The sequence below is a fragment of the Brachyhypopomus gauderio genome, chromosome 2 (genome assembly GCF_052324685.1).
Source record: "Brachyhypopomus gauderio isolate BG-103 chromosome 2, BGAUD_0.2, whole genome shotgun sequence".
Lineage (NCBI taxonomy): Eukaryota > Metazoa > Chordata > Actinopteri > Gymnotiformes > Hypopomidae > Brachyhypopomus > Brachyhypopomus gauderio.
The window spans coordinates 42247530-42259658 of NC_135212.1; the positions used below are offsets into that span (position 1 = coordinate 42247530).

The 12129-nt window shown below is 45.9% G+C and overlaps 1 protein-coding gene across 2 annotated transcripts in view; it reads left to right on the plus strand.

Annotated features, from left to right (window-relative positions):
- shank1 (SH3 and multiple ankyrin repeat domains 1) overlaps positions 1–12129 on the plus strand; it is a 113756-nt gene that overhangs the window by 87140 nt on the left and 14487 nt on the right. For both annotated transcript variants that reach the window (XM_076996572.1, XM_076996573.1), the window contains 6 exons: positions 4024–4106; positions 4340–4464; positions 5410–5545; positions 6591–6671; positions 11828–11851; positions 12065–12121. In XM_076996572.1, the coding sequence (XP_076852687.1) occupies positions 4024–4106; positions 4340–4464; positions 5410–5545; positions 6591–6671; positions 11828–11851; positions 12065–12121 (506 nt within the window). The remainder of the gene's footprint in view (positions 1–4023; positions 4107–4339; positions 4465–5409; positions 5546–6590; positions 6672–11827; positions 11852–12064; positions 12122–12129) is intronic.

Here is a 12129-nt window from a genome sequence, read left to right on the forward strand (position 1 = left end):
TAAGGCTGGTGTGTGTTGTATGTAGGGCTGGTGTGTGGTGTATGTTGGGCTGGTGTGTGTCAGGCTGGTGTGTGGTGTGTAAGGCTGGTGTATGGAGTGTGTTGGGCTGGTGTGTGTTGTGTGTAGGGCTGGTGTGTGGTGTATGTTGGGCTGGTGTGTGGTGTTTGTCAGGCTGGTGTGGTGTGCAGTTACTCTGCGTTGCTGGGGTTTTTTTGCGTGTATGGTGTCCTTCTCTGGTGTCTTCTCCCGAGGTGCAGTTCCACTTTTCAGTTCAATCATTTGCTCCTACTGAACTTCTGACTTTTTGTCCAGTCCACTGAGAAGTCCTGCTTGGTGAAATACCCAGCTGGTCATTCATTGTGACGGTTCTGAGCGCGATCTCTGACTTGCTGTATCATCTCACGCTGGGGCGGACTTGAGGTATCGTGTTATGTGCTGTGTATTTTGTTTTGCAAGTGTGCTTCTGTGCTGTGAATGTTTCATGTGTTGAGCTGTTTTGTGCTGTGCTGGGCTGTGTTTGGATGTGTTAGGCTGTGATTGGCTGTTCTGGGATGGGGCAAACTGTGTTAGGCTGGGCTGTAGCTGCGTTGGGGCCGTTTCATGCTGTTCTGGGCTATGCTGGTTTGTGTTGTGCATGTTTTGAACTGAGCTATTGTGCTTTGCTGTACTGTGCTACTTGACTCTGCTGTAATGGGATATACTGGGCTGCACTGGGAGGTACCATGTTTGGGCTGTGCTGTGCTATGCTGGATTTTGCTGGGTTTTGTTGGATGGTGTTGCACTGTGTTGGGATATTGTTTGCTGTGCTGGGCTGTGCTGGCTTTGTATGGCCTGTGGTCACTCTGAATGGCCTCTGGTTGTGGTCACATTCAGGACTGGGCCCATGTAGATAGAGAGAAAGAGGGGGGGAAAGAGAGAGATAGAGAGATAGACAGACACAAGAGAGAGAGAGAGAAAGGGAGAGAGTGGAGATAGAGTCAGATAGAGGGTGAGTGAGTGAGAGAGAGTGAGAGAGAGTGAGAAAGAGAGAGAGAGAGAGAGAGAGATCTAGCTGCTTGTTGGGTGTCAGTATTGTATGTGCCAACATACATGCTTTCTTCTTTTTTTGTACAGGGCAGCAGTGAGTGGGTGTTATGGAGAATGGTCACAGTTGGCATGTCAGTTTGTGTATGTGTGAGTGTGCCTGTGCATATGTGTGAGTGTGGGTGTGTGTGGGTGTGGGTGTGGGTGCGTGTGTGTGTGATTGTGTGCCTGTATGTGTGTGTGTGTGTAAACTGCTGGAGACAGAAGATGCACTGAGAGAGAAAGCTGAAGAGGAAGACAGTTGGAGAGGGAGAGGCAGGAACAGATGGAGGGGGTTGAAACTGTGAGCGTACAGTGGGGCTAGCAGCGTGTCTCAGCAGTGCCTGACTGTAACACACACACATATGGACCACACACACACACACACACATGCACACACTCTTAGAAAAAACCCTCACATCATTACTGCCGAGATTACTAGTAACCCAGTGGAACAATATTGCCATAAGCTTGGTCTGGAGCTCCTAGCCAGACATCTGGGCCAGAGTGGACAAGGACCTGATTAGCTTTGAGCTACCGATGTTGTCATGGATGAAAATGGACATCTGACACGGCAGGAATGCAGGCTGCGCTGGGCAGCCCCCCGTGGTCCGGGAGCCGTGTCGGAGTGCGCTTGGTTAGGCGCTGTAAACTGCTGCTTAGCTACCCGGTGCAGCACGACTGGGATCATGAGCGCTGACCTCTGAGATGAAGCCGAATCTCTGCGTTATGCTGGTGGTGATGGGTTTCAGTCTGAACTAGAGCACACGACTTAGTGAATTACTGACCAAATGACTCACAGTATACAAGAGTCACTGTTGGACAAACAACCTCAGTGACTCACAAACATGCTGACTGACTCATTTGACACCTTGACAAGCATACTGTCTGTAGAGCAAGGGTTTGTGGGAATCAGACTGCATTCACCACCTTTCCCACTGATTCTCTGTTCAAACAAGCAGACAAAATGTAGCCAATGAGAAATTCAGTGTTAGGCTAATCTGCATGTTCTGAGGAAGTGAACTGTTGTAGTTTGTCTCCACGTTGTGAGGAAGTGAACTGTTGTAGTTTGTCTCCACGTTGTGAGGAAGTGAGCTGTTGTAGTTTGTCTCCACATTGTGAGGAAGTGAACTGTTGTAGTTTGTCTCCACGTTGTTAGGAAGTGAACTGTTGTAGTTTGTCTCCACGTTGTGAGGAAGTGAACTGTTGTAGTTATTTTCCATCACACATCATGTGAATAGTCTCATGCCCCACAGTGTGAGATCTACATGCCTTTACTCTGCTGCCACCAGGTGGCGGGGCAGGGGCAGGAGCAGGGGCAGGGTCGGGGGCAGGAGCAGGGGCAGGGGCGGGGGCAGGAGCAGGGGCAGGGTCTTCGTCTGCTGCGCTTTGTACGTCGGGTGACTTCTCTCAAAGCTGGGCGAGTCAGCCACAGCTGAACCTGAGCAGTTCCCTGAACTGTTCTCTCCCTGATCAGTTCTCTCCCTGAACTGTTCTCTCCATGATCACTTCTCTCCCTGAACTGTTCTCTCCCTGATCACTTCTCTCCCTGAACTGTTCTCTCCCTGATCAGTTCTCTCCCTGATCAGTTCTCTCCCTGAACTGTTCTCTCCCTGATCAGTTCTCTCCCTGAACTGTTCTCTCCCTGAACTGTTCTCTCTCTGATCTGTTCTCTCCCTGAACGGTTCTCTCCCTGAGCTTGTGTGAGAGCTTTGCGTAGCTCCCGTCCATCTGAACGGAGCATTTGCCTGCGGATGACTAATACTGCCTCATCTGGTTGCCAGGCTTGGCTATTTCTTATTTCAAGTTCTGGCTGTTGCTTAGGCAACCGCCAACATCTTACTTACTGTGGCCAGTGCACATATAAACATCAGAGTCTGCCTTTGTCTTCTGTATCTCTGCGTCTCTGTGTTCAGTGCTGGAGTCTTTGGTCTTGACTGAGATTAGAGTCTGAGACTGGTCCTGGCCTGCTGAGGCCCAACGCCTGCTTGGATGCGGGGCTGAAACAGGCCACGATTGTGGCGTAGCATGCACTACCTGCCCTTTGAAACACACGCTCGTATTTACAGGGTTAGCAAGCATGTCCAGGATCTATGGACCACAGTGTCCAACAGCAGACATGTGGGGAAGCTGAACGCCAGCACTGCAAACAAACTTCAGGAGACCGTGGTTACAGGAGACCGTGGTTACAGGAGACCGTGGTTACAGGAGACCGTGGTTACAAGAGACTGTGGTTACAAGAGACCGTGGTTACAAGAGACCGTGGTTACAGGGCACCGATGTTACAGGGGACAATGTTTATAGGGGAATGTGATTGTCTTGTTACACATATTACCTCTGTTACAGATACTGTAAAAGTCATTGATAGCTATTAGTGAGATTACCATGTTACAGGAGATGTACTTACACTATAGATGTAAGACAGAATAGAAGTTACAGCTAAATCTGGTGTTATGGCATCATTATTAAAATGATCATTATTATTATTATTATTATTATTATTATTATTATTATTATTATTATTATTATTATCTATATAATAATAATAATAATTGTTACAGAGAATAATGAATACCTCCATATCCACATCATCCTGTCCTCTCCCCTCTGTTGCCCCTGACTACAATTCAAGCCTCTCCCTGGTGCAGTGGAGCTACTCACTACTGTGATGACGCCTCTGTAAACTTTCAGTGTCTCTCACACCATTTCCTCTCTGCAACCTCTCCACCCTCTACACCACCCTCTACACCACCCTGCCCTCTCTGTATTCTGCACCAAACACACCATCAGCCATCCATTGTGGTTTGCTCTTTTACTAACTGTGTTCCCCCCACACCTCTTTCTCCCTCCCTCCCTCCCTCCCTCCCTCCCTCTCTCTCCCCTCTCTCTCTCTCTCTCTCTCTCTCTCTCTCTCCCCTCTTTTGCTCTTCTTCTTTCCTTCTTCCTCTCTCTCTCCTCTAGTGACTATATCATCAAGGAGAAAACAGTGCTCCTGCAGAAAAAAGACAGTGAGGGCTTTGGCTTTGTGCTGAGAGGGGCCAAGGGTAAGACACATGCTTCATGTCTCTGTCACTCTGTGTCTGTCTGCTTTCCTCTCTCCCTCTCTCTGTCTGCCTATCTCTCTTTTTCTAACTAGCAGATCCAGGCACACACACATATTGACGTATTGTAACAGTGGCTCTAGGCTCTCTACTCTTTATTGTCTCTGGATCTAGGACACTGGGTCAGTCAGAAACATGGTGATCTCTGGATGTCTGTGTGACTGTGTGTGTTGTAGCTCAGACCCCTATAGAAGAGTTCACACCCACCCCAGCCTTCCCAGCACTGCAGTACCTTGAGTCTGTTGACGAGGGAGGCGTGGCCTGGAGAGCTGGTCTACGAATGGGTGACTTCCTGATTGAGGTATGAGCACAGATGCATCATTGGTGACTTCCTTATTGAGGTTTGAGCACAGATGCCTCATTGGTGACTTCCTGATTGAGGTTTAAGCACAGATGCATCATGGGTGACTTCCTGATTGAGGTTTGGGCACAGATGCATCATGGGTGACTTCCTGATTGAGGTTTGAGCACAGATGCATCATGGGTGACTTCCTGATTGAGGTTTGAGCACAGATGTATCATAAGTGCCTTCCTGATTGAGGTTTGAGCACAGATGTATCATGGGTGACTTCCTGATTGAGGTTTGAGCACAGATGCATCATGGGTGACATCCTGATTGAGGTTTGAGCACAGATGCATCATAAGTGGCTTCCTGATTGAGGTTTGAGCACAGATGCATCATGGGTGACTTCCTGATTGAGATTTGAGCACAGATGCATCATGGGTGACTTCCTGATTGAGGTTTGAGCACAGATGCATCATGGGTGACTTCCTGATTGAGGTTTGAGCACAGATGCATCATGGGTGACTTCCTGATTGAGGTTTGAGCACAGATGCATCATGGGTGACTTCCTGATTGAGGTTTGAGCACAGATGCATCATAAGTGCCTTCCTGATTAAGGTTTGAGCACAGATGCATCATGGGTGACTTCCTGATTGAGGTTTGAGCACAGATGCATCATGGGTGACTTCCTGATTGAGGTTTGAGCACAGATGCATCATGGGTGGCTTCCTGATTGAGGTTTGAGCACAGATGCATCATAAGTGGCTTCCTGATTGAGGTTTGAGCACATATGCATCATGGGTGACTTCCTGATTGAGATTTGAGCACAGATGCAACATGGCACTTGCACTCTGCAAGTCCCAGTGCAGCTGCTCTCTCAAGAACATTCTTAACTAGATGCAGGTAACAGAAAGATGGACGTACACACATACACATACACACACGTGATCTCTCCTTCCCCAGGTGAACGGTCAGAATGTAGTGAAGGTTGGGCACAGACAGGTGGTCAACATGATTCGACAAGGTGGAAACAGCCTCATGGTCAAGGTTGTCATGGTAACCCGGAATCCCGACATGGAGGAGGGGCCCAGAAGGAAAGGTAAGGCATAGCAGTGATAATGGTCATGATGATGGTGATAGTGATAATGATAATGATGGTGGTGATGATGATGATAATGATGGTGATGTGATGATGATGATGGTGATGTGATAATGATCATAGTGGTGATGTGATGATGATCATAATGATGATATGATAATGCTAATGATGGTGATGTTGATGTGACAATGATGATAATGGGCTAATGATGGTGATGTGATAATGATCATAATGGTGATGTGATACTGATGGTGACAATGATAATCATGATGGTGATGGTGATGATGATATTGATAAAGATGACTTTTAATAGTAAGAAAGAAGGCAATATTGTTGCAGTAATGGCAATAATTTTAATTTTTTAAGCCATTGCAGTTCAAAATGGCATTATAAAGCCTCAGTGAGGGGCTTTAATTGGTGAGATGATGTCACTTGTGTTGTCATAGGGGAGATGTAACATTTATTGTCATAGTTAAACTGTCAGTTATGGTGTCATAGATAACATGTCCCTTGTGTTGTTATAGGTGAGTTGTCACCTGTGTTGTCATGTTGAGTTCTAGACAACAAAATGAAACCCTGTGGCCCTTTCAAAATAGAAATGATGAACACAATGGAAATGTTTTGTATTGTCATTTCATAGTCATGTATCACTTCATGTATGACTGAGATTGGTTTTATGGGTTTAAACTTATGTGGTCTAAACCCAAATGTGCAGATAATTTGTTAACAAAATGACCAGACTGTGCGGTGCTCAGAGCTAGCGTTAGCGATTAGCCTACTGGCATATGTGCTGCATGTTGCTACGGTAACGTGCCTGGAATTGGTGGCAGAGGACCATTTTGACCACATTCCAAATGGACAACGTTTGTATTTTCTCAGCTTGGGTCTCAGTTCGGGTGGTGCAGAGGAGTGTAGCTCCAGCGTGTGCTGTCAGGAGGAAGGAGCAGCTGCATATGGGGTGATGCTAAGCTTTTCTCTCCCTGTCTCTCTCTCTCCCTGTCTCTCTCTCTCTCTCTCTCTCTGCCTGTCTGTCCCTCCTGTCCAGTCCCACAGCAGAGCAAGAGGCTGAGTACGCCGGCCATCGCTCTGCGCTCTAAATCCATGACCTCAGAGCTGGAGGAGATGGGTAAGAACATGGAGGGGGGGGGGGGGGGGGGGTGCAGGAGGAACAGGGGGCACTGGAGTGAGGGCGAGGAGTGCAAAGGAGGGAGAAAAAGAGGGATGAAGAGAGGAAGAAAGAGAGGGAGAGGGATGTGTATACGCATCATCTAGCTATTTTATATGGCTTGTTAGATACTATTGTTTCTGACACCACTGTGTATATTATTATTATTATTATTATTATTATTTGTGGTGGTGGTTGTTGTGGCACTTTTATTAATGCTACTACTAATCAGCTTTTGAATATGTTAATTTATATTCATTTTCTGAAACCGAGTTTCTAGTGCTTTGGCAATATTGTGCTTTACACATTCATGCCAATAAAACCATCTTGACTCGATCAAGAGGGAGAGAGAGGGAGTGAGATGGAGGGAGAGGGAGGGAGAGAGCCCTTGTGAGAGTAGGGATGACTTTGGAGGAAACTTTCATGAAAGGCAGAGGGAGGGTGGGAAGAGAAGACCAAGATGTTTAAAAAAGAGGATTAGGGTTAAAAGGATTAGGGTTAGTGTTAGTGGTTAGGGGTAAGGGGTTAGGGATGGAAGAGGCATGTGTGGAGAGACAGGAACGAGTGTGAGGATGGTGCAGAGAGACAGGGACGAGTGTGAGGACGGTGCGGAGAGACACGGACGAGTGTGAGGACGGTGCAGAGAGACAGGGACGAGTGAGAAGACGGTGCAGAGAGACAGGGACGAGTGAGACGACGGTGCAGAGAGACAGGGACAAATGAGAAGACGGTGCAGAGAGACAGGGACGAGTGAGAGGACGGTGCAGAGAGACAGGGATGAGTGAGAGGACGGTGCAGAGAGACAGGGACGAATGAGAAGATGGTGCAGAGAGACAGGGACGAGTGAGAGGACGGTGCAGAGAGACAGGGACGAGTGAGAGGACGGTGCAGAGAGACAGGGAGATGAGAAAGCAGAATCTGAATCCATTTCACTGTTCTTTCAGAGATTTCCCACTGTCGCTCTCTGCACCCACACAGGTAACCCCACTCCCCAAGACGATCCCACCCACCCTTGTAAACATCACTCCTCCCCGTCTACTCTCACCCACACCCCACCCCTAACTGGAGCCCCACCCCTGTGGGTCATGCAGCCACTGCACACCCACACTCCTGGGTGGCTGTGGTATGTGTGCGTTGCCGTAGTAACACTGCAGGTGGTGGGCGTTGCTGGAAAGGGAGGATGTGGTGGCTGGGCTGGACTGATTCTGGGCATGCTCAGTGTGGGCTGGGCTGGACCGGTTCTGGACATGCTCAGTGTGGGCTGGGCTGGACCGGTTCTGGGCATGTTCAGTGTGGGCAGGGGAGAAAAAGGACGCAGGAGAATGGCAAAGGTTCCATGCAGCGCACTGATCCCAGATAATTATTAATGCTATTAACGATTAACACACACACCTGTCAGGTATATACTGTACTTACTGTATAAACACACACACACATACACACACACCTATCAGTGATGTGTGTGTGTGTGTGTGTGTGTGTGTGTGTGTGTGTGTGTGTGTGTGTGTGTGTGTGTGTGTGCGTGCGTGCGTGCGCGCGCGCGTGTGTATGTGTGTCATCAGGTATATACTCCACATAATGTACACACACACACCTTTCAGTAATGTACTATACATAATGTATTATACACACACACACACCTGTCAGGTATATACTGTACGTGCTGTACACCCACACACACACACACCCCTGTCAGGTATATACTGTACATGCTGTACACCCACACACACATTCACACACCTGTCAGGTATATACTGTACATGCTGTACACACACACACACACACACACACACACACACACACACACACACACCTGTCAGGTATATACTGTACATGCTGTACACCTCCCCCCCCACACACACACACACACCTGTCAGGTATATACTGTACATGCTGTACACCCACCCCCACACACACACACACACACACCTGTCAGGTATGTACTGTACATGCTGTACACCCACACACATACACCCACACACACACACTTGTCAGGTATATACTGTACATACTGAATAAATTAGCTGCAGTCAGAGTAACACCCCATAACAACTTACCAAACTGTACTGAGGCTCTTTCAAAGCTTTGCTTCCTTCAGTGAAATTCACCACACACTCTGTCCAACTATCCAACTTTTACACAACATGTGCTCATTTCAGACACACATGCTCACACAGGTAATCATGCATCAATCATGCATCAATATATAATAATGTAGTACAGCCTATATATAATAATGGAGTACAGAATATATATAATAATGGAATACAGCCTATATATAATAATGGAGTACAGAATATATATAACAATGGAGTGCAGCCTATATATAATAATGGAATACAGCCTATATATAATAATGGAGTACAGAATATATATAACAATGGAGTGCAGCCTATATATAATAATGTAGTACAGCCTATATATAATAATGGAATACAGACTATATATAACAATGGAGTACAGACTATATATAACAATGGAGTACAGACTATATATAACAAGGGAGTGCAGCCTATATATAATAATGTAGTACAGCCTATATATAATAATGTAGTACAGCCTATATATAATAATGGAATACAGACTATATATAACAATGGAATACAGACTATATATAATAATGGAATACAGCCTATATATAACAATGGAGTGCAGCCTATATATAATAATGTAGTACAGCCTATATATAATAATGGAATACAGACTATATATAACAATGGAGTACAGACTATATATAATAATGGAATACAGCCTATATATAATAATGGAGTACAGAATATATATAACAATGGAGTGCAGCCTATATATAATAATGTAGTACAGCCTATATATAATAATGGAATATAGACTATATATAATAATGGAGTACAGACTATATATAACAATGGAGTACAGACTATATATAACAATGGAGTACAGAATATATATAATAATGGAGTACAGACTCTATGTAACAATGAAGTACAGACTATATAATAATGGAATACAGACTGTATGTAACAATGGAGTACAGCCTATATGTAACAATGAATTACAGACTATATATAATAATGGAATACAGACTATATGTAATAATGGAGTACAGACTATATGTAACAATGGAGAGTAGAATGTAACTATATAGAGTGAACCTAACAATTAAGTATGTCCATTCTAATGTACTGAATGGAGTGAGCTGAGACTCCCTCCCCCGCACACGCCGCAGTGTCCCGCACACACGCTAACACCGCAATGTCCCGCACACGCCGCAGTGTCCCGCACACGCTGCAGTGTCCCACACACACGCTAACACCGCAATGTACCACACACACCACAGTGTCCTGCACACACACCCTAACACCACAGTGTCCCACGCATGCCGCAATGTCCCGCACACCCCGCAGTGCCCGCACACACACGCTAACCCCGCAATGTCCCACACACACCACAGTGTCCTGCACACACACCCTAACACCGCAGTGTCCCGCGCATGCCACAGTGTCCCACACACACCCGCTCACACCGCAGTGTCCCGCATACATACCGTAACACCGCAGTGTCCCGCGCACACCACAGTGTCCCGCGCACGCCGCATTGTCCCGCACTCACCTGCTCACACCAGTGTCCCGCACACACACCCTAACACCGCAGTGTTCCGCGCACGCCACAGTGTCCCGCACACGCCCATTACAGCACAGTGTCCCGCACAAACACCCTAACACCACAGTGTCCCGTGCACGCCGCAGTGTCCCACACCTGTCCTCCTCCCACCTGCACACAGCGACCTGGGCTAAGGGCAGGGAGGGGGCCTATGGTACCATGCACAGTGCTGATGTTGCTTTTTAAATACTCTAATAGTGATGTTGCTAGAAAAGATTTTGGAAGGCTGAAAAAACTTTCTGAATTAGTGTTTTGGAGTACAACATACTTAAAAGTGTTTAAAATGATGTAAATGCACATACTGTACATTCAGGGATGCATAGAATCACACACTTAACACATGCACATAAATGCATTTAACAAGTTCACATGAACACATGCAATGCCCCTTGCCCATTCTAACAGTCTTTTACAGTCTTTGCCTTTTCTGAAGTCTTCTTCCTCGTGTAATGGTGTCTTAGTGTCTTAACCCATAACCTATTTGACCTTTGAACTCTTTCCTCCCTTCACCTGTCCTGTCTGATTCACCTGTCCTGTCTGATTCACAGTTGACAGAGGTAAGAGTTATCTATGCCACACTATATTATAAAATGTTAAAAGTACAATGCTGGTATTGTAAGAGAGTGGGAGAATACTGAGCTTGCATAACAAATACTCATGTAATACTTTGGGTACAGCTGTATGTAAATACTGTAGCATTAGTTATGCATGCCTGCTAGAATATGCAGAGAACTGTGCTGTGAGGATGGCATGGTAGAAGAGTAGATGTCATGTGAATGCATGACTGGGAGTGTATGAATGGGAGTTTTTCCTTGCCACTGTCGCCTTTGGCTTGCTCATTAGGGATTTGGACCCATAAGATTTTTAACCTTGTAAATCCTGTAAAGATTGTAAAGCTGCTTTGTGACATGTGTTGTGAAAAGCGCTATACAAATAAATTTGATTTGATTTGATGTGAATGATACTGAGTACTGTGGCAATGAAAGTGCCACTACTGCAGTTACAATAGTGTTGTTACTGCTCCTAAAATAGTGTTGCTCCCTCTGCTGTGAAGTACTGTTAAAATAGTAGTATTGCTGGTCCTATGATGGTGCATTTACTATTGTGCAATTACAGTTGGTGTGATAGTAATTTTACAACTGTGCTGTTACAGCTGTTACGGTAGTTTTTGAGTAACTGGTATTGCAATAGTTCTTTCATTGATGTGATGGTGCTGTTATGGTGCAGTTACCGTAGTGCTGTTACTGTAGTACAGTTACTGTTGTACAGTTACTATAGTGCAGTTACCGTAGTGCTGGTACTGTAGTACAGTTACTGTTGTACAGTTACTATAGTGCTGTAATTGTAGTGCAGTTACTGTAGTGCTGTTACTGTAGTACAGTTACTGTTTTACAGTTACTATAGTGCTGTAACTGTAGTGCAGTCACTGTAGTGCAGTTTTTCCCAGACTCACTTGGTCTCTGTTTTGCTTCTCACAGCTTCTGCACCATGGAAAAAAAAAGGTAAAGCTCATTTGCTTGTGCCTCTGCGAGAACCTGGAGATCTGATCCCAGGCAGGAGTCACCACGTGTGTGTGTGTGTGTGTGTGTGTGTGTGTGTGTGTGTGTGTGTGTGTGTGTGTGTGTGTGTGTGTGTGTGTGTGTGTGTATGCATGTGTGTGTGTGTCTGCATTCTTTGTGTGTGTGTGTGTGTGTGTGTGTGTGTGTGCTTTACAGAGTTTGAAAACTCACAAGCTACAGAGAAGAAGAGGACAGTGTATCAGATGGCACTAAGTAAGCAG